The following is a 22,500-nucleotide window of genomic DNA, read 5'->3' on the forward strand; positions in this document are numbered from 1 at the left end:
TGATCTTTAAATGTGCTTCCTGTCTCTCTGCTCTCTGTCCTCTGTGCTCTAACAAATATGCCTTTTAAATTTGCAGCAACAGGGATTTTTCCCAATGATATGAGTGATCATTGTGCAATAGCAATGATACGGAATACAAAAACCCTGAAAAGTGAACCCCGAGTTGTAATAAAACGCAACATGAAGAATTTTTCTGAACAAGCTTTTTTGCATGATCTATATTGGTTTAATTGGGACAGAATCATACCTGTCAAGTGTCCCGTTTTGGCCGGGACAGTCCCGTATTTTACCGCCCTGTCCCGGCGTCGTCCCGTATTTTTATTTTCCCATATTTGTCCCGTATTTTCAGTTTTCAATTTTTATTTTTTGAAAGCATTCATGTGCCGCTCCAAACAGAATTCTGTCACTAGCCTCGCGAGGACTGCCACCCAGACTACTGCAGATGACAGTTCTCGCGAGGCTAGTGACAGAATTCTGTTTGGAGCGACACGAATGCTTTAAAAAAATAAAATTAAATTAAAACTCGCGGGTTTAGTGTCGACAGTGGGAGCAAACCTGGAACAACAAATCAGAGATGGATTTAACGAGAGAAGGCAGTCCTGCCTAAAAAGCTAAGCGTACGTGTAAGTACCTTGACGACTGGGACAGGGAATTTACTTTCCTAAAGTGGAGCATGAAGGGGCATAGCTACTCATTCTGTAAGATATGTAGCTGTGATTTTAGTGCCTCTCATGGGGGAAGGAACGATGTCCGTCAGCACGAACAATCTGCCAAGCACAAACGCAGGCTAAAGGCACAGAAATATGCCCAGGAGATGTCCCCATTTGTAGCTAGAAATACCACTAGAAAATAATTTTTTTTATTCATTTGTAGTTCAAAACATATTTGGGGTGTTTTTTCTTCACTTTTTGCCACTCCAAAGATGTTTTCGTTTCTCCTACAGCCTCGATTGCAGCTATATGCAAATAACTGATTATGCAAATTAGGCGATGACGTCATATACGGGAAATGTCCCGTATTTTTAAATACAAAACTTGACACGTATGGACAGAATAGCCTTGTTTGATGAGGTAGAACTAGCTTGGAATGATTTCCTTCAAAGCTTTACAAAGATCATAAATAAACATGCCCCCATAGAAAATTTAGAGTAAAGGGGCGGGAAAATCCTTGGTTCACAAATGAATTATCAGATTTGCTCCATGACCGTAACGCAGTATGGGGTAAGGCACGAAAGTCAAAATGCCCTAAGGACTTTTTAAGCAATTAAGAAACAAGTTTACTCTATTTCTGAGAAAAGCTAAATCCGACTTCTATCTTGCTAAAACAACTGAAAATCTAGCTAATTCTAAAAAGTTCTGGAAAGAAATCAAGTCTCTATCTGTATCTAATAATTGTGTGAAATTGCCTTCAAAAGTTGTGGTGGGTGGGAAAAATATTAGAGATAAAACCGAAATATTAAACCAATTCAATATGCATTTTGTTACAACTGGCTGCTTGTCCTAATAACAAAATTGTCAAATTAAACCCGTTGTTACACAAAATTAGTGAGGATTTCAATTTTAGACCATTTACAACAGCTGAAGTAAGGAAAGCTTTAAAGCAGTTAAAATCTTGTAAACCTGCTGGTCCAGATGGTCCATTATTTCTAAAACTTGCAGCTGAATATATTGCAGAACCCTTGTGCTGTATTTTTAATCTCACATTAGAGACAAGTAAAATTCCCATAGATTGGAAGACGGCAATGGTGTTGCCACTTTTAAAAGGAGGAGACCCTGCTGATTTAAATAATTATAGACCTATTTCAAAGTTGTCTGTTGTGGCAAAGATACTTGAAGCCTTGGTCAATGATCAAGTAAAAATGTTTCTTATTTCAAATTCAATACTCTCTGAGTTTCAATCAGGGTTCAGAAAGAAACATAGTACTACTACAGCCGCCATGAAAATCTTGAATGATATTATTGAGGCTCTTGACCATAAGCACTGCTGTTTTGCACTATTTATTGACTTTGCAAAAGCATTTGATACTGTTGACCACTCTATTTTGATTGACCGACTCTTGGAAATTGGCTTCTCAGAACTGGCTGTAGGTTGGTTCAAAAACTATTTATCAAATAGGACTCAAAGAGTTAAAGTAGAGGCTGATGTTTCTGAGGAGCTCCAGCTCTACAAGGGAGTTCCACAGGGTTCCATCCTTGGTCCTTTACTTTTCACCCTTTATATAAATAATATTGGCCAAAATATTCAAAATGCTAAATTACATTTATATGCAGATGACACAGTTATTTACTGTTCTGCACCAAATTCGGCAGAGGCTTCACAATATCTTCAGTCAGCCTTTGATAAAATACAAGAACAATTATCCCATCTGCGTCTTGTATTAAATGCTGAAAAAACTAAACTTATGTTTATTTCTTTGTCAAAAGCACAAACTGCTAATGTGTCTATCTGTACTAAACTGGGTCAACAGATTGAATTAGTGTCTAGTTTTAAATATCTGGGGTTCTTAATTGATGATAAGTTATCTTTTAAACCTTATATTCAACATTTAATTTAAAAACTTAGACTTTTGTTAGGTTTTTATTATAGAAATAAATCTTGTTTTTCTTTTATTGTAAAAAATAAGTTAGTTGAAGCAACGTTCATGCCTGTATTAGACTATGGAGATATTTTGTATATGAATGCTCCTGGGCACTGTTTGAGCATACTGGACAGTGTGTATCATAGTGCTTTGCGATTTATAACAAACTGTTGACCTCTTACTCATCATTGTTTGTTATATACAAAAGTGAATTGGACTTCATTGCAGGAACGACGTTTGGCACATTGGTATGTTTTTATTTACAAAGCACTAATTGGGAATTTGCCTAATTATTTATGTTGTCTTCTGAATAGAAGGCAAAGTCTGCTCAGTCTTCGTTCAAGTGAGTTTTTGCAACTTGCTGTTCCTAGAGCTCGAACAGAGCTAGGAAAGACTGCTTTTAGTTTTGCTGTTCCATACACATGGAACCGGTTATAGGCTGTTATAAAAATCAAGGACCTTGTTTCTTTGAACAGATTTAAGACTGATAAGATCAGTCAGGTACAGATCATCTGTGTGTGCGTGTTTTAATTAATTTTATGTGAGATTGTTGAAATTTATGTATCTTGAATGTTGTAATTTGTGCTGCTGCTCTGTCTCTCTTGGCCAGGTCTCTCTTGTAAAAGAGATCTTGTATCTCAAGGGACTAACCTGGTTAAATAAAGGCAAATAAATATATAAAAAATTCCTCTCCTCTGTCCTCTCTGTTCCTCTGTCCTCTCCACTCCTCTGTCCTCTCTGTTCCTCTGTCCTCTCCACTCCTGTGTCCCCCTCATCTTCTCAGGAGGTCAGTTCCCCTGCACAGACGACTGTCAGGTGACGTTTGTAAATCTGAAGTGTGAGTCGTCCAAGAAGCGCCGACGTGGACGGAAGTCTCCGACTAAAGAGGTCTCGCACATCACCGCTGAGTTTGAGATGGAGATGAAGGAGGAAGAAGCTTCAGGTGTGTGTGTGCATGCGTATATGTGTGTGTGTGTGTGTGTGTGTGTGTGTGTGTGTGTGTGTGTGTGTGTGTGTATGACGGTGTGTGTGTGTGTGTGTGTGCTCGTGTGTGTGTGTCTGCGTGTGTGTGTGTATGATGGTGTGTGTGTGTGTATATATATGATGGTGTGTGTGTAATGATGGTGTGTATGTGTGTGTGTGTGTATATATATGATGGTGTGTGTGTAATGATGGTGTGTGTGTGTGTGTGTGTGTGTGTGTGTGTGTGTGTGTGTGTGTGTGTGTGTGTGTGTGTGTAATGATGGTGTGTGTGTGTGTGTGTTTGTGTGACGGTGTGTGTGTGTGTGTGTGTGTGTGTGTGTGTGTGTGTGTGTGTGAGACGGTGTGTGTGTGTGTGTGTGTATGGCGGGGTGTGTGTGTCAGAAACGTGTGATGTGGACTGTGTGAGGGAGAGGGTGAGGCTGAGACTCCAGAGTACACTGCGCACCCTGAGGAAGTCCATCACCAAGCAGCAGTTCTACATCCAGTTCTCAGGCACGGCGTACGAGGTGGCCCAGAGGGCCGTGCGCCGACCCGATGGGACCGAGGCCTGCAGCACAGGACAGGTGCTCACAGACGGCAAGTGCGGTAGGCATGCAGGGAAACCCGCCATTGGCACACAACCTTGGCTTCTGAAAGAGAGTTGCTAGACAAAAATAAGACTTTTGTGACCGTAGTCTGTGTGTGTGTGTGTGTGTGTGTGTGTGTGTGTCCCAGTCAGCTGTAGTGTTGGGACCTTCTTCAGTGGTGAGCAGGAGCAGTGTGTGCAGTGTCCTCCAGGAACCTATCAGGACATGGAGGGACAGTTGTCCTGTGAACCATGCCCTAGCAGAGAGTCCCAGGGCATCGCAGGAGCCAAGAACGTCTCTGAATGTGGAGGTGTGTGTGTGTGTGTGTGTGTGTGTGTGTGTGTGTGTGTGTGTGTGTGTGTGTGTGTGTGTGTGTGTGTGTGTGTGTGTGTGTGTGTGTGTGTGTGTGTGTTTGTCTGTGTGTGCACGCAAGGTCTGGTTTTGTAATTGTAATTACTAATATTGAAAATAAGAGCTGATTAATATGCCCACCCAACAAAGAAGTCAATATTATTGAAATGCAGAATCAATATATAAAAAACCCTGATTTCTTGTTACTATATAAATGTGGAAGCTTTGTGGCTATGTGGCTAGCTTCGCTCAAGAAAGAGCAGGAGGAACACAGCTTGACCACTTTAGATTCAAATATGACACAGTAACAAGAAAATAATATGATATTACCACAAATTAATTGGATTTTCAAGTCCAAGGTCTTTCCTTCCTTTGTTTGGGGTTGTAGGCCAGTGCCCGTCCGGTCACTTCTCTGCCGATGGCTTCCAGCCGTGCCAGTTATGTCCGCTGGGTACGTTCCAGCCTGAACCAGGCCGGGTGCTCTGTTTCCCCTGTGGTGGGGGACTCATGACCAGACACACTGGAAGCACGTCCTTCAGAGACTGTGAAGCCAAAGGTAACACTCCCAGTACATACCTCGGACCAAATCAGATCAGATCCTTTCCAGGTTAAAATTCTCTCTCTCATTCTCTCTCTCCGTCTGTCTGTCTGTCTCCATCTCGCTCTCTCCCTGTCTGTGGTGGGTAGTCCACTGTGCTCCGGGACACCACTACAACTCCAGCACGCACCGCTGTATCCGGTGTCCGGCCGGCACCTACCAGTCTGACTTTGGCCAGAACTACTGCATCACCTGCCCCGGCAACACCACCACGGACTTTGATGGAGCCACCGACGTGACCCACTGCAAAAGTAAACCAACATCACGTGTGCCGCCACAGTGTAAACGTAGGGCTCTCTTCTGTATGACAAGGTTTTAAATCTACGTGAGTGTTTGAGTACGACTTTGCCACCCCAGACCAGATGTGTGGGGGTGAACTGGGCGATTTCATGGGCTACATTGAGTCCCCCAACTACCCCGGGGACTACCCATCTAACGTGGACTGCGTCTGGACCATCAACCCGCCTAATAAGAGACGGATCCTAATTGTCGTGCCTGAGATCTTCCTGCCTATCGAGGATGAGTGCGGTGATGTGCTTGTCATGAGGAAGAGCTGTACGTGTCACCTGCGACTTGCCCATTAAACTGTCCTGATGTTCACTGTAGTCAGTTTGTGTTTTTAGCCCTGTCAGTTTCTCTCTCTCAGGCTCTGGTTGGTCCTGGTTCACTTAGCTCCTCCTTTTCTCCATTAGCCCAGCCCACATCCATAACAACCTATGAGACATGTCAGACCTACGAACGGCCCATCGCCTTCACCTCCCGCTCCCGTAAACTGTGGATTCAGTTCAAGTCCAACGAGGGTAATAGTGGAAAAGGGTTCCAAGTGCCCTACGTCACCTACGATGGTCAGTCTTCAACGTCAAACACGTTTATCAGATACTTGAACGGATGTTCTCTTGCTAAAGGGTGACAGAACCCTGATGTGTAAGATATCATTTTTTTTTGTTGTTTGTTTGTTTTTACAGAAGACTACCAGCAACTCATAGAGGACATTGTTCGAGACGGTCGACTCTATGCATCAGAGAATCACCAGGAAATATTAAAAGTGAGAATTGCAATCATCAGTATGGCTATTATAAATATATAAATGCTAATGTTAGTATATGATAGAGGAACTCATTAGCTTTATTACTGATATTAGTAGGCGTAGTAATAATGTGTTATTATAGCACCTTACATTTTTTAAGTGGCATGAAGATGTTTCCCAACATCTAAGCCTTAGTCATAGATATAAGTCATATTTAAAAACAAACATTAGACAGTCATAATGTGTTAGAACTAGCAGTTCTGTGTTGATTAACTTCATAAACAGAGGAACTTACATTAGCACGCCTGCTAACATAAGTTTAAGATGCAGTCTGTACTGTAAACTCTAAGCTACTCCAGGCACACCAATGAGGCTGGTTCAACAGCGCCTAGGGGGCTTTAACTGAAGAATGCGAACGGCTGTAAGGCTGTTTCTGCTCACTGTCTTCCAGGATAAGAAGCTGATTAAGGCTCTGTTCGACGTCCTGGCTCACCCTCATAACTATTTCAAGTACACAGTTCAGGAGTCCAAAGAGATGTTCCCAAGATCCTTCATTAAGCTGCTACGCTCCAAAGTCACCAGGTTTCTACGGCCATACAAATAGGAACCTGGAAGCCTCCTCTGTCCCAGTCCCTGTCTCCCCTCGTCTCCTCTCACGTGCCTCCTTCTCCTCTTGTCTCTTCTCATGTTCCTCCTTTTCACTTCATTTCATCTCACGTGCCTCCTTTGCCCCTCATCTCTCCCACATGCTTCGTTCCCCATGTGTTCTTTTGCTTATCTGTCTCTCTGTATCACCCAGAAGGCGTCTGTACCACAGAAAGAGGAGGTGTGGCCGTCCTGTCACCTCTCATCTGGAATCCTCCCTTTGATTTGCGTTCTCTACGTTTCTTTCTTTATTTTTTGATCCCCTTTGTTTTGTGTTTTGCCTTTTTATGCTTTGGAATATTTATATGTGCTACGACTTGCAGAGACCCAATTCCTGGATGTTGAATATCTATATATTTGTATATGTATGTATGTACACATGTATATATGTATGTGTGTTAGTAAGGATGTGTGAACCTCCGTAAAGCAGGTGTACATTCATACACACACATGGATATATATATATTGGGTTTTTTTCTTGTTTTTTTTCATGCCCCAGACATGCACACGTTTTGAGAATGACTGGTGCACTTAGAGATTTGTTTCAAAACCCTTTCAGTGTGGAGAAAGGAAACACAGAACAGTGAACATTTGAACAGGAAAAAGAGATTTAACCCCTAACCCCCCCCCCCCCCCCCCCCCCCCCCTCCCAAACCATGAAGACTACCTGCCTGTAACAGAGGGTTACTATAGAGATACATTTATGTTTTGTAACTAATATTTGGAACTTTAATTGCACTTGAATTTTATATTGTAAACTTTAGAGAAAAAAATCTACGTTCCTTTTTCCCTGATGTTTGTGTTGTATAGAAGTGTTTTATCTTGGTTGTAGAAATAAGAGATGCGTTGTTTGTTTTCACTCCTGGCTGAAACGGCAATGTTCTGGTGGACGAGGAACAAAACTCTCACTTCACCTGCTCCAAGAACAAAAAGAAGATCGGAAAAAATCATTATCATTATCCCAGAAAAGTTTGTTTGGTTCTCGGGTTATAATATGTAACTGTGAAACAGTTCACATGTTTCTGTGGGAAATATAATGTACTGGTCTGTCACAGAACAACGTTTCACAGAACCTCAAACTCCCTTTTTGGATTAAGTGAAGAATTGAAGTATAACCAAAGTTTTGGGGCAGGGGTGTGTAGATCAAACTCTGTGAGGGTGTGAGGGAGTGAGGTGTGGGGGTGTGAGGGAGTGAGGTGTGGGGGTGTGAGGGTGTGAGGGAGTGAGGTGTGGGGGTGTGAGGGTGTGATGGAGTGAGGTGTGGGGGAGTGAGGGTGTGAGGTGTGGGGGTGTGAGGGTGTGAGGGAGTGAGGTGTGGGGGAGTGAGGGTGTGAGGGAGTGAGGTGTGGGGGAGTGAGGGTGTGAGGGAGTGAGGTGTGGGGGAGTGAGGGTGTGAGGGAGTGAGGTGTGGGGGTGTGAGGGAGTGAGGTGTGGGGGAGTGAGGGTGTGATGGAGTGAGGTGTGGGGGTGTGAGGGTGTGAGGGAGTGAGGTGTCTGAAATGACAGCAACGGGACTCTGGAGGAAGAGTTGAGTGTGCTTCATACCAACTTCATTACATAGTTAAATGAAAAAAAAAAGACTTCGTTTCTGTGCTGGGCACACATAGAACGTTTTAAAGGCTCTCAGTGTTGTTGACTTCAAACTTTTTAGAGCGCTTGAAGTGGTAAAAGTTCGGTTTCAGTGACGTATGAAGGGTTATTAGCTCTTAAACTCTGTATGCAGGATTTAGGTTTTAGGTTTGTGTGTTTGCATCACACGTGTGATGTCTGTGGGTGTGTGCACATGGAGGTTTGTGGGTATGCAGAACTTAGGTGCTGCTGTGGAAGAAGAATGTTTGGAAGATGGTAGAATAATTTGGGCTATATTAATATACATTGAGCTATATATTAAAGTAATTGCAGGAGAGCTCCCTACCAGGAAGTCTAACAGATGTCTTCTCTTCTCCATCAGACTGTGATGTTTTGTGTCTGAACCAGCCAGAGGTGTTTTGATTGGCGCTTGTCTCAGAGTTCATTTGAATACCAGGAGCCATTGGTCGGAACAGGGTTGCTAAGCAGCGAATTTAAAGAAAAAAAAGAGATTGTTTAAATCTTCAATGTAACTTTCAACCTGGCTGTATGTAAGGATTTGTAAAATGAATTTGTTTGATGTTGTGTTTCTTTATGTCGTGGAACAGAGAGGGCAAATACTGTCATGCATTTACTATAGACTGAAATACAAACAGACCCACACACGCTCACGCACATGTATGAACACAAGCAGAGAAGAACGTGGCCTGAAATGCAGTGGATACTCAGAAGCTAGGACTACAGGTTCACGTTTGTTTCTGTGCGTGTGCATGTAGTGTGGACTGTGGCGTTTGTGTCTGACGGGAGGGATAGAATCAATCGAACGCTGCTGCCTTCAAATCAGCACTTTTTTTCATGGCATTTTTTCACTCAGTATGTATAACATCCTGGAATTAGTTAATATGGGCTCATCACACGCACACACACAGACACACACACAGACACACACACACAGACGCAGCTATCACTCTGTAAAACTGCTTTATGTAAACATTTGCTTTGAACAGTATTAAACAACTGAGCTCTCACACATATATACACAGGCTGAAGTCATGGTAATTAGGTCATTATAATTTTTGTATTCCCAGTTAATCAGGTATTGGTGTGAGAGCGGTGATGCGTAGTCCTGGTGCCGGAGGTGCTGTTCTCTCCTGCACATTAGCGTGTTCCCTACTCCCAACACACACCAGTCCAATAGTGCGCTAGCCGCTCACTGACAAAACCATCCTGAATCAGGACTGGAAGGATAATGTGGAGCAGGATGTCTACAGGACTGAGACCCAATACTATAGACACACCTTAGCCATGTACAGATACAGATAAATGATTACCTTTGATCACACACACACACACACACACACACACACACACACACACACATCACATACAGTGCTCCCATGAATACATAAGTACTGGGCTTCAGATGGAGAGAAAGGCTCAGATTGCTGCTGGAGATACTTTTTAAGCTTTATAATTACCAGTATGTAAATGATGTACAAATGTTTTGCTTTTTGTTAGATTATTAAGTTAATATTTACCTTGTCAGAAGGGGCAGAGCTGCAGCGGGATGAGGTGGTGACATGTCTGTTCGCTGCTGGACAAGACGCATACAAACCTCTTAGAGGTCTGGATGTATTTAGTGGTGTACTGCCATGTTCGTAAGAATGACTCAGCAAAGTGAACACAATCCCCAGACAAAGGCAAAAGTGTGTCAAAGGGAACAAAAAATCTTGTTAAGATCTCATTTTATTAATAAATCATACAAACCTCAAGCTGTCCTCCACAGCTGTGTGCATACAAGATTTGTGTGGCTGTGTGTGTTTGAGTGTACGTGATCTTGTACAGTGTCATGGTCATTTGACATTGGATGGAGACTGGACACAAATGAAGGGATATTAAGTCATCATCACACCATAAAAGACCATGAACATTCCCACAGCACACAACGTCAAGATTTATAAGGAGTTGTCATGGAATCCTATTTTGTGCCCACAGCCTCAAAATCAGGAGCTTATCTGAAGGAACCTGATTATCTTAAAGTGATAGTAATCGATGTAGAATTTTCTGCCATAGTCTTCCGACATTTTAAGTAGCCTTTTCCTTAAATCACAAACCCTCCATTATAAGATCTGGCCCTGATGATTTCTTAGCACATAAAACATTCTTAGCACTAAGGCTACTTTTCTTTTTGCTACACACACAAAATAACTGCGTGGCAGTAAGTAAACTTTCCTGACCGGTTAATATGTGTGAAAGATGAGAAAGACAGGAAAACCTGCACCTCTCTGTTACATGAAGCATACGTATGGCGTATATATTAGGCTGTGATATGAATGTGTATTTCTGAATATCTGTCGCCACCGTGTGGCTATATTTGGAATAGCAGCTCTGCTTGTCTCCAGACCAATAGCGAAATTCGAAGTATTACCACAAGGGCGCAGCAAGCTCTAACGTAAACACGCAAGTCCGCGTGATCAAGGTCTCGAGACAGTATCAGCAGGGTAAATGTCTCGTTAGGCTTCATTAGGATCCAAAGTAGCCCATGTTAGGGGCAGATACGTACGATAACCCCTCTGTGTGCAGCCGCAACTTAATTGAAAATGATTAGTATATAGTTCTGGTGATAAACGAGGTTTCGTAGAGTTTATATTACGTTATATGAACCCTGTATAATATAAATCGTACAAACAGGTACGCCAGTTAATTTAGTAGGTTAATAGCCTTGGTCTGGACGCAGTTAAATGTACTTTAACACATTTTTTTAGCTAATAGCGACAATTCAAGTGATGTTGAATGTTAGCCAGCACTGAACTTGTGAAGAATAGTGTGACATTTGTTTTTGAAAGATCTAAGTTTGAACGCCAACAGTAACAGTCGTGAGTGCAGGCCAAGCAGAACACGGATTAGATTAACTGCGTTCATTGTAAAGCCAGAAATACATGTCGAAAACAGATAAATAACAGAATAAAGTCATTCTTTTTGACTGTGGCCAACTGGTTTGACAGGAGCGAGAGCGCGCGCATCTCCTCCACATGGTTTGGGAGGAGAGGAGGAGGCGGTCTGGTACTTCACACGTCTTCTCGCGGCCCTCCTGCTTTTGATGTGTTTATTCGACGATCAGGGGAGGTGCAGAGAGCCAGAGACGGAGAACTGTTCTAGGGGGAGTGTCTCTGCGCGAGACGGACAACTGTTCTAGGGGGAGTGTCTCCGCGCGAGACGCACGTACCGGGGCGCCACGCGGCTTCAGTTCAACTTCAAACGATCCAGCGCGCGCTTGGTGATCTGGGGTCTGCACACCTTTAGAACAGGTATTATTGACCTGACCTGAGAAATCACCGTCTCGCTCTTGCATCTGCAGCGCCTGTGGCTTCAGGTATGTCCGACTGCGCCACAGATCCTTATTTGTAGACATGGTTATTTGCATGACTATGTTCGTAGGGTATTTGCAAATTAAATCAGACAAGCTTTGATTGTTTTTTGTAACTGGTCCATCATTAGTGCGGAAAAACAAGCAATCTGACCCGATACAAGGAAGACCAACCGTCGTTTTTTTATCATAATCGAGAATTTTTGTAATCTGATGTTTTCAGTCAGTTTGGGTCAGAGGAATGACGCTGGGGCGCGATGTCCCGTTGCTAGACTACCGGTGGTAAAGACGTGGATCTGTGAGGACCGTAAGACATTTGAGCGGAACGCAGTCCGTCTCACTCACGTGCCTCTTATCTGTGGACGTCCGTTCATTTGGTATAAATTCATGCAGATGACGGACCACTTCGAGATTGTTCATTTAAGTGCAAATTATGTAAACTTGGACTATTGGTTGTAAATAAGTGGTAACTTGTATATTCCTGAATCAAAAATATGTACATATTATTTCGAATAAAATGATTTTAATAGCTTTTTCCAAGTGACAATCAAAATAAGGAAAGAAAAATGTTTTGAGTTGTGGGAGACATTTTAGCTAGATTTGATGTAATTCTGCATTGCTGTACGTGTTTCTTAAGCATCCAGCGGTGTTCGAGATCCTTAACTACTGACTTGTATAACACTTCTACAACTGCTGATGTGGTGTCTTTAGACATTTTGCTAAAGGCTTTCACTTTTGTCTGATCAGTGTTGTTTATGGCAGGTAGATCCTGACGGGTAGAAGGGTAAAGCAAGGAGGAAGAATGATGGTGTCTTCACTTGCTTTCTGCTCCTGTGGTATTATCTTGGCTCCCTCCATTTCTGTGCAGTTTTTGGGGTGCGGTGCGGAAAGCGTGGGAATTCTAGTGTTGTGTGTAGACAGGTGGCGTGACATCGTGAGGGGTGTGTAGGAGGACACAGGACGTATGTTGAGGAGCGTGCACCTGCCACTGCCTTACACAGCTCAGTGTCAGCAGCCATCACACCAGAGCGCTCTCTCACACACACTTCGACACACAACGATGGACAGTGTGTTCTGTGTTGCAGGTGTGTGCTTCTCCTGGGCGAGTGGAGCAGGGGGTATGATGCAGCTTCGCTACCCCAGCAGAGAGGCAGTGCGGTGGGCCACCCGCCACTGAGCAACTGTCTCTCCACGGTTCCCACTCCAGCCCGTCCCCGCCCAGCGCCCCCAGCTCCACCCAGCGTCTCTGCCCCGCCCACACCCGGCCCGGCAGAAGCCCGTCCGAGCTCACCCGTGTTTGTGTGCGTGCACGTCTGCGCGTGCACGTGCAAACGCTGCCATGGCGTTCACTCTGTCGGAGATCATGGCTGCACGGAGACAGCAGCAGAATCAGAGGGTGGTGCGAGGGGTGGTGGAGGTGGACGAGTACAGCGCCAACCCCACCCAGGCCTTCACCTTCTACAACATCAACCAGGGACGCTTCCAGCCTCCTCACGTGCACATGTAAGACCCCCTCTCTCTCTCTCTTTCTCTCTCTCTTTCTCTCTCCTTTTTTTGTAATTAGTTAATAAAGTTTATTTGTAACTCTCTCCATCTTCTACTTTCACTCTCACTCAACCTTCCCTCATTCATCACTTTCTGCTGTTTGTCTCTTTCTTTCTCTGTCTGTCCTTTCTTTCTCTGTCTGTCTCACTCTCACTGTCTGTCTCTCACTCATCATTTTCCACCTGTCTGCTTCTCTGTATTTCTTTCTGTCTCACTCTCTCACTACACTTCTTGCAGCTGTATGCATTTTCTCTCCACTGCTGTCTCTTCTTTAACCTTAACCACTTCTTCTCTCAGCCCTCACACCCCAAGGCTCTCTCAGCCCTCACACCCCAAGGCTCTCTCAGCCCTCACACCCCAAGGCTCTCTCACCCCTCACACCCCAAGGCTCTCTCAGCCCTCACACCCCAAGGCTCTCTCACCCCTCACACCCCAAGGCTCTCTCAGCCCTCACACCCCAAGGCTCTCTCACCCCTTACACCCCAATGCTTTCTAACTACATTCCTTTTATATTTGTTTTAATGTAGTTACTGAAAAAATCACTGTAATTTTAATTCACTGTATGTTCTGAGTAATATTTCCTTAAAAGTGATGATGAAATACTAAGTAATAAGTTGAAGAGACTCAGACTGTCTTTGTGTGTAATTCTTCTTGCATTGTGTGTGTGCTATTATTCTTGTCTTATATGTGTGTTATTATTGTTGTTTTATGTGTGATATTGTTTTATTCTAGGTGTGTGTAACGTAGCTCACGCTACAGAGCTAGGAGGCACAGGAACACAGAGCTACAGAGCTAGGAACACAAATGCTGAGGAGAGCGAGATTTAATTTAATAAGGGAAATTCCATAATCGTGGTCAAAAGGGCAGGCAGGAGTCATAACATGAGAGCCACCCAGATTAAACAAATACAAAGGCATGACGAACACAGAATGATACGCACGAGGCAGGGAAACGAGAACTGAGAGTAAAACAACGGAGATAGTAAATACCAGAACAGCGATGACAGAAATAATCCACAAAACAACCGACTAGAGAAACACAGGGACTATAAATACATGGACCTATACTAGACACAGGTGAAGACAATGACGACACGGGCGTGGCAGACAGAGGGAACTATAGTTACAGACAAGCAAGGAGGGATCGACAGGCAAGGAACAACACACACACGAGGAGCAGGGAAACTGGAGTGACCGCTAGGAGAGGGAGTAGCCCTACGTGACACACATGACACTGTGTGTATTTGCCTGCCTCTGGCTTTCATGGTGTATTTTTCTCTAGTTTCATAATCATGACCAGCACACATCAGGCCCCTGAGCACATAATGCTCAAAGTGCCGAGACCAGCAGGATGCTCTAAGGTCTACACGCTGGCCTCGGCCCTGATCACACAGACAGCCAGATTGGTCATGTGACCCCAGCTTGGTCATGTGACACAAGGGACATGGACCTTTCCTGGTCTCGGTGGTGCCTAGGTGATGTCTGGCACACGCAGTGACGTGAGGTGACAGGGCTGGGCTGGCCTGCTAAGGGTGTACAGTTTAACCACCAGTAGGGCCTGCTGTAAAGTGCTCTAAAGTGAGTCACTCTTATTCAGATGTGTGTGTGTGTGTGTGTGTGTGTGTGTGTGTGTGTGTGTGTGTGTGTGTGTGTGTGTGTGTGTGTGTGTGCTGCAGACAGAAGCTGAAGCAGTTCCCACTAACCCCTTCCACTGGGGTTCGTATAACACGCATTTGTTCATAAACTCCCTGTCTCGTCTTTTCGTTCTAGGGTCGATCCATTGCCCCATGACACCCCTAAGCCCCCTGGGTACACTCGCTTTGTGTGTATCTCAGACACACACTCGCGCACGGACTCCATTCAGATGCCGTACGGCGATGTTCTCCTCCACGCTGGAGACTTCACAGAGCTCGGGCTGCCCAGTGAGGTCAAGAAGTTTAACGACTGGCTTGGTGAGAACTCCGAACACCCACTTCACCCCAACACTGACACAGTCCCTTAGCCGAGGAATCATCCTTCTGAAGTTAAAGGTTGAAATATGGGAAAGATTACAGGTGATTTACATCATCTGTAACCGTAGCTTTTCATGTGCAAACCTTACTGAATGGCAAATTTAGGACCCACTGCAGGAAGAACAAGTGACACAGATGAAAGAACAAATAAACACAACACATCCTTTATCTAAACCTGCCAGACAGATGAGATGGTAAAGAGTCCGTTTACGTAACGTTGCTGGTAAAGGCCGTCTTTAGACCCTTGGCTGCACATTGATTAGTCATAAACGACATTAAACGGTGAGATGAGATAAAAAACACCGTGTCAGATTGGTAGAGGCTTTTGGCTGCTTGACAGAGAGGCTGCCAACGGCACATCACTGGTCTCCGTGGCGATGAGGTACGGCCTTGTCGAAAAGGTTCCACAGACCCCAATAGGGACGCAGGTAGGTCCACAGTATTATCTAAATACTCGTGACCCACCTCCAATCTTATTCTTACTGGGAAGGTGTGTGTGTGTGTGTGTGTGTGTGTGTGTGTGTGTGTGTGTGTGTGTGTGTGTGTGTGTGTGTGTGTGTGTGTGTGTGTGTGTGTGTGTGTGTGTGTGTGTGTGTGTATGAGAGAGAGAAAGAAGGAACAATTTGATATTTTGTTTATTTGATTATTTTTGTAGTTCTCACACATCATAGTAAGCACACACTCTCAGACACACACACAGTTTCATATGCCGATTCTACAAAAATACAAATTCATGAGCTCTCACACTGGTTTTAGTTTTGACTTCATAATCTGCGATTTTATTTTTGACCATCTGTAATATATAGTCCTCCTAACTGTGTGTACAAAACTCAGAACTAATGAACTTTAATGCCTCACCTCAAGCATGTAAGATGCTGAGGACAGCTCCCATTCTAACAGAAGAACTTGTGCAGAAGGTCGAGTCTTTAAGGTCTGAGGTCCCATCCTGGGACGTTTCAGGTATATGACTTTGAGACATTTTTTCTCTCAATAATCGAGTGATAGAGAGGTTACCAAAGGTCTCAAGACTGAAATACGCACATATTGTGAGAATTTATTTGTGATGCGTATGGAAACTGTAAATGTGAAAAATGATCATTTACTGTATTTTCCTTTAAGAATAATTTGCCAAAGTTACCAACGTTAGTACGGTGCATTAATTATGAACAGTTAATATAGTGTATGAACAGGATGCATGTTGAGCATAATCAGGAGATTCTGTGGTCACTCACAGTGTGGTCAGACAGCCCTCATTGACCAAAAGACCAGAACTGTAAGTCGATTACGTAAAGGCTGTCTTGATGATGTAAAGCTGATCAGTTTAGTTCGTTTGAATGTGTGTATGATGGTGATGCCTGTCAACTCTTTTGTAAGTTTTGTAAGGAAAGTTCTAGATGTTCTGCTCCCGAGTTTTCTAGTTATATGTGGTCATCATTGAAGAGCAAGAGGGAACAGTACAGAAGTTAGAGACAAAGTCTGTCTGTCTGTCTCTCCCTCTCTATCCACCACTCTCTCCCTCTTACTCTCTCTCTCCATCTGTATGTCTGCATCTCCCTCTATCTCTCTCTCCTTTAAGGGTCGGGGAGTTCAGAAGTCTGTCTTGTCCTGTCCAAATTATGAATAATAGATTGCTTCCCGTTTATGATGCAACAGCCAAGTGGGAAGTGTAAGGTGTGAGTGTGTGTGTGGTGTGTATATGTAGTTGTGTGTGTGTGTGTGTGTGTGGTGTGTATATGTAGTTGTGTGCGTGCGTGCGTGCGTGCGTGCGTGCATGTGCGTGTGTGTGTGTATGAGTGTGTGGTGTGTCTGTGTGAGTGTGTGTGGTGTCTGTGTGAGTGAGTATGAATGCGTGTGTGTGTGTGTGTGTGTGTGTGTGTGTGTGTGTGTGTGTGTGTGTGTGTGTGTGTGTGTGTGTGTGTATGAGTGTGTGGTGTCTGTGTGAGTGAGTATGACAGTCATGGGCAGTCATGGCCTGGTGGTTAGGGAACTGGTCTTGTGACCGGAAGGTCGTGGGTTCGATCCCCAGACCTGAGGCCATGACTGAGGTGCCCCTGAGCAAGGTCCTTAACCCTCAATTGCTCACTTGTATAAAAATGTAAGTCGCTCTGGATAAGGGCGTCTGCCAAATGCCATAAATGTAAATGTATGAATATGTGTGTATATGAGTGTGTTGTGTGTCTGTCTGAGTGAGTATGAACGTGTGTGTGTGTGTGTGTGTGTGGAGAAAAAAGCAAGGCGAAAGGTTTTTATGCTCCTCTCCCTGCATTCATTCCCTACATCTACATCTCCCTTTAGCCTCATGTCTCCTCCCTGCTCTCTATACAGAGAGAAACCCACCATGAAACTTTAATGCGCTGGCTGCTTGTCTTGTGGCCTGCTTGGCGTGCTCTGCCTGAGTGGGGTTTACTCTGAGTGGGGTTTACTCCTCTCACGGCTCTGCTGTGGGTTATTAACCAGGAAGCTTCACACCCTTTTCCAGCCTTTACCATTGGAAAAAAAAACAGAATCTCACATGGCAGTAGTTCTGTGAGCCAAATCATTTTCCATCTGTCTGTTTGCGTGTGCTCGTACTTTATGTTTGGTTGTGTGTGTGTATGTTTGTGTGCGTGTGTGTGCATGTGTGTGCCGGCTTGTACACGCACATATGCAAAACCTTTCTTTCACAGTTTTCCTCTTCACAGATGGACTGTGTACAGTATTGCTCTGTTCTTTGTGGTCTTGTTCTTTGAATGTAAACTCGGCTTGTCTAGTCTAGTTCAGTGCCATGTGTGTGTGTGTTTATGTTTGTGTTCAGGCTTGTTAGCGTGCCATGGGTATTGTGGTCCAAAAGATGTCACACACTACATCGTTGTAAATGTTGAGATTGTTGAGGTTTGTATGTTGTGTTTATCTGAATAGGATTTTATGTGTGTTATGTTTATGAGTAGGTTTGTGATGTGCTGCTGAGTAGGTTTGTGTGTTGTCTTTATTTGAAAAGGTGTGTGTGTGTGTGTGTGTGTTTGAGTAGGTTTGTGTGTTACGTGGAGTAGGTTTGTGTGTTGTTTGTGTGTTGTGTATGAGTTGGTTTGTGTGTTTTGTGTGTTGGTTTGTGTGTTGTGTATGAGTAGGTTTGTGTGTTGTTTGTGTGTGTTGTGTATGAGTATGTTTGTGTGTTGTGTATGTGTGCGGTAGGTTTGTGCATTGTGCTTATTTCCTCCTGGGCTTCACTGCTGGAATGATGTGACTTTTCTCCATCTGCCTCACTACCTCACTACCTCACTACTCTACTGCCTTTGTACTGTTCCTCTGCCTTCATTTGGCACTACGTTTGTGGCCAGCGTTCAGTGTGTGTGTTTGTGTGTGTGTGTGGTGTGTGTTAGGTGTGTTAAGTCAAGTTATTTCTTGTGTTAGGTCAGCTGTTTACATAAACATAGCTAATAAACTAAACTAAATGACCTGCTCTGTGTGGGTGGGGCATTGGCTGAGAGAGGAGGGACAAACCTTCATCTCTTCCCACTTTCTGTTGGGGGAGATATGAATTATGGATCAGAGAGGAAGAGACAGGAGCACCAGGACAGGGACACAGCAAGACGGAGAGACAGAGGCAGAGAGCTGAAGCCTCCATCACCTGTGAGGGCCTTCAGTAAATCTTTTCAAAAGCCTCTGACTGCAAACACTCAAACATCTGCAGATAACATTCAGTGTCCCACTGAACTCTCACCATCCCCTGTCCTACATCCGGGGATGCACTCCACCTTAAACCTGCCGATTCAGCCTGAACTAAAAACAAAAAGTGAAATGAATCAATCAGCACTTCTGTTTTGGGCGGTATCACACAGCCTGTGTTCTCATAGAGGCCACCACACATGAATGATGGGAATAGGGAGAGTCAGGTGGGGTCAACAGAGAGGAAGAGAATGTGGGGGAAAAGACGGAGTGAGGGAGAGGGGGAGGGGGAAGAGAGGGGAGGGGGTGGGAGAAGGGGAGAGAGATACGTTGGAAAAGTCATTTACAGCACCTCTTGTATTTCACAATGACATGAATTACTGCTCGCATGGATCATACCACACCACAGACACAATGGCCCAGATTTCTCAGGAGCCTGAGGGTGCTGATGGAACACTGTCTCTGTCTTCCATCTTAGGGAACGGCGTTATATGGACAGGTCTCCACACAGCACACCTGATCATTCAACTGTGCGTTTACTCTGAGATGTTTCTCAAAGATTCTCCATGTAAATCAGAATCTTTTTGCAGCAAGTACGAAGTCAACAAAGAATTTCTCTTCAAAGATTTAATGCTCAAGATTTAATGCTGAAGACCATTTTGGTGCTTCAGTTTCAATAATCCAATATAATCCTGCATATTTTTGGTAGAGTAAAAAATGTAATTTTCTTGGAATCTGAATATTAGAAGGCTATGATTTTATTGAAGTTATTCCAGATTGTCTAATACTATCTGCAAGATCTGGATGAGATATTCTTCAAGATCAAAGGATTTTGAGACCAAAGAAGTCCTCTACACGGCCATTTTGCACTTTAATGAGGCATGTCTGCAGTTTGTACTGAAAAGATGTTCCAAAATCCTCATATTTGGGTTTACAGAAATTATTGCACGGCTCACCAGTCCTTGTGGATCCCCTCCCAGAACCAGACGGGTTGCATTTATCACCATTAAGAACCGTAAAATGATTCCACCTGAAGCCTTTTCTTTTTAGACTAAGATTTGCACAAGCAAGTGCACTACATCACAGGCAAAGCCCCCTAAAGACGTGAAGGCACACACACGCACACACTGAAAGCGTAGTGGTCCTCTTCAGCAAGGCCTGAATGTCGAGGGTAACGGAATTCCCCTTCATCAGAGGCCAGAGACCACCCACCAGAACACACCGGGATAATAGCATAGATCCCAGAGCTTCCTCTACAACTCTAAAGCTCTCTCTCTTACACACACACACACAGACTGTGTTTTAAGGGTTGAGTTTGTTTTTATGAGATTGTGTGTGTGTGTGTGTGTGTACAGTTCTTGCATGTATGTCTATGTGGGCATGCACGCACTTGCGTTCGTTTGATTTAATTGCTTCCCTTTGAACGGGAAGAACATGAAAAGAACAGAAGCTTTTGTTGTCAAGATCCATAGTGAAATTTAAACTATTTGTCGCTTGAAAGCAGCTTTTGAAACACAAAAGACAAAAGGGTGTGAAAGATGGAGGCTCACGACAACAGGCAGCATGCAGTCATGTACGCATCCTCGTTAGGCGTTAGGACCCACCAAAGCATCCTGTCTTTCTCTCTCTCTCTCTCTCTCTCTCTCTCTCTCTCTCTTTCCATCACAAAAGCAGTAGGCTCCCTCGATCCCTCCCCCATGCTCACTGGCGTTTTGTATTTGCGTGATTGATTGCTTCCAAAGACTGTATTTTTGCTTTGTGTTTCTAAGAGAATGACTCCATTGTGAGGCAGTGAGTCTCGTCCATGATTCTGTAGCGGACAGCGGACACCGCGGGGCTGTTTGCAGGATATCTGGGAGAGAGAGAGAGCCAGTTTGGGTAGAACACTTAGACCACTGCGTGTGGAAAACTGTCACTCGCTCACAAAAACAAAGCCCTTTGGCAAATAAACACAAACACAATGTGGCCTGTGCATGATTCTCTGGGTTTTAAGAACAGATTTCCGCCGTAAGCCGGGCTAGCTTGAGAATATATAATGACTATAACCAGAACTCAAATAACGTAAAGAAACATTAGGATTGTAAGTTGAGGTTCAGCTTGTGAGATATAAAGCAGCTATAAAACACAAGCTGGAAAAGCTCTAAATTGCGTCTATAATAACCCCGTCTGCGGCAGGGAGAGCAGCCCAGAGAGGGAAAGCCGTGAGCCTGGAGGAGGAGGGGAGGAGGGCTCCGCTCGAAAGCGAGAGATGTAGAAGAGGAGAGTGAGGTGTCTTCAAACGCATTGAGGCATCTCCTCTGTAACTCTCAATCTCGGCAGCACGTGAGCACTCTCTCATCAGAACCAGACCCACACCCGTATCTCCCAGTCTCCGACTTTTACCATCCACTCGTACAAATGTGCTTATCCTTGCAGAGTTTCAAAGAAGATGTAGTGTAGTGTAGTGTAGTGTGTGTGTGTGTGTGTGTGTGTGTGTGTGTGTGTGTGTGTGTGTGAGTGTGTGTTAACATCAGGTAAATTGCTTGTATCTCACACCTTATGTGTTAGATTTCATAGTTTGTGTATGAGAGTGTGTGTGTACAGTGCATGCTGTCATCCCGGTAGACCCCCCCCCCCCCCCCCCCAATCTTCCCGCCCTCAATTTAATTGCTACTTTTCAGGGACGCGGCTGACTGCATAATTGTCAAAACATGGCGTGATTGAACTCTCCTTCACATACCAAACCTGACACTTTCTCATGCATCTTCTCTCTTTTATGACACTTTTCGAATGAAGGGAGTGCTCCAGATGTTTGCTCTGTGTGTGTGTGTGTGTGTGTGTGTGTGTGTGTGTGTGTGTGTGTGTGTGTGTGTTTCCTCTTTTGCTGTGGAGTGCACAGTATTGCTGGGAATGTGTGTGATAGGGATGCAGATTTGTGCGGACAGACTGTCTGTGTGTCTGGTAGTTGAGGACAGGTCTGCTCTGTACTACAGCTAAAGACAGGTCTGCTCTGTACTACAGCTAAAGACAGGTCTGCTCTGTGCTACATGGGAATATTTTAGGAAACACAAGTTGAAGACAGGGACGGAGTGAAGTGTACTAATGTTTGTTTATTAGCGGTGCAGAAATGATAAGGTGTCATATTAATTGCAGTGGTCTATAAATATTTCAGCAGGTGTCCCGTTTCATTTTCTCGTGGATTTTTTTATTGCTGCTAATTCTACCAAACCAGTAAATTTAAACACAGGCTCCTCTTTGATGAGCATCAACTCTGATGACCTGATGAATACATTTATGTGGTGTCATTAGACAGGAGCTCATAACTAACTCAGTGACTACAGTCGCAGCTAAAGGTGACACGCTTACTGAAACACACACACAGGGCCGTGTCAGCCAGCAGTCATAACCAAACCCTACAGATGACTTCTAGTTTTTCTTCAATTTCTTTATTTCTATGTATAAAGAGGCCTGTTGTTTATTGTTTTATTGATTTTTATTTTTTAATCAGTCTGAGATTGAGTTTGGAGTAAAAACAAGAAAGGGGTTTATCACAGATCGGTGTCACGGTGCGGTAACCTGAGTCACGGTGCGGTAACCCGAGTCACGGTGCGGTTACACGAGTCACGGTGCAGTTA

General features: G+C 44.1%; 2 protein-coding genes across 4 annotated transcripts in view; both read left to right on the forward strand.

The window, feature by feature from the left end:
* Positions 1 to 7,386, forward strand: part of scube1 (signal peptide, CUB domain, EGF-like 1) — a 71,794-nt gene extending 64,408 nt beyond the window's left edge. For both annotated transcript variants that reach the window (XM_077005246.1, XM_077005247.1), the window contains 9 exons: positions 3,363 to 3,521; positions 3,944 to 4,147; positions 4,277 to 4,438; positions 4,868 to 5,035; positions 5,167 to 5,328; positions 5,435 to 5,632; positions 5,770 to 5,922; positions 6,043 to 6,122; positions 6,556 to 7,386. In XM_077005246.1, the coding sequence (XP_076861361.1) occupies positions 3,363 to 3,521; positions 3,944 to 4,147; positions 4,277 to 4,438; positions 4,868 to 5,035; positions 5,167 to 5,328; positions 5,435 to 5,632; positions 5,770 to 5,922; positions 6,043 to 6,122; positions 6,556 to 6,708 (1,439 nt within the window). In that variant the 3' untranslated portion in view covers positions 6,709 to 7,386. The remainder of the gene's footprint in view (positions 1 to 3,362; positions 3,522 to 3,943; positions 4,148 to 4,276; positions 4,439 to 4,867; positions 5,036 to 5,166; positions 5,329 to 5,434; positions 5,633 to 5,769; positions 5,923 to 6,042; positions 6,123 to 6,555) is intronic.
* An 817-nt stretch (positions 7,387 to 8,203) lies between these two features.
* Positions 8,204 to 22,500, forward strand: part of mpped1 (metallophosphoesterase domain containing 1) — a 37,182-nt gene continuing 22,885 nt past the window's right edge. The window contains exons 1-4 of one of the 2 annotated variants that reach the window (XM_077005285.1): positions 8,204 to 10,819; positions 11,324 to 11,691; positions 12,771 to 13,188; positions 15,000 to 15,181. In XM_077005285.1, the coding sequence (XP_076861400.1) occupies positions 13,025 to 13,188; positions 15,000 to 15,181 (346 nt within the window). In that variant the 5' untranslated portion in view covers positions 8,204 to 10,819; positions 11,324 to 11,691; positions 12,771 to 13,024. Of the gene's footprint in view, positions 11,692 to 12,770; positions 13,189 to 14,999; positions 15,182 to 22,500 lie in introns of both variants that reach the window. The other variant, XM_077005284.1, reaches the window with a different exon arrangement.

The sequence above is a fragment of the Brachyhypopomus gauderio genome, chromosome 5, assembly GCF_052324685.1.
Source record: "Brachyhypopomus gauderio isolate BG-103 chromosome 5, BGAUD_0.2, whole genome shotgun sequence".
Classification (NCBI taxonomy): Eukaryota; Metazoa; Chordata; class Actinopteri; order Gymnotiformes; family Hypopomidae; genus Brachyhypopomus; species Brachyhypopomus gauderio.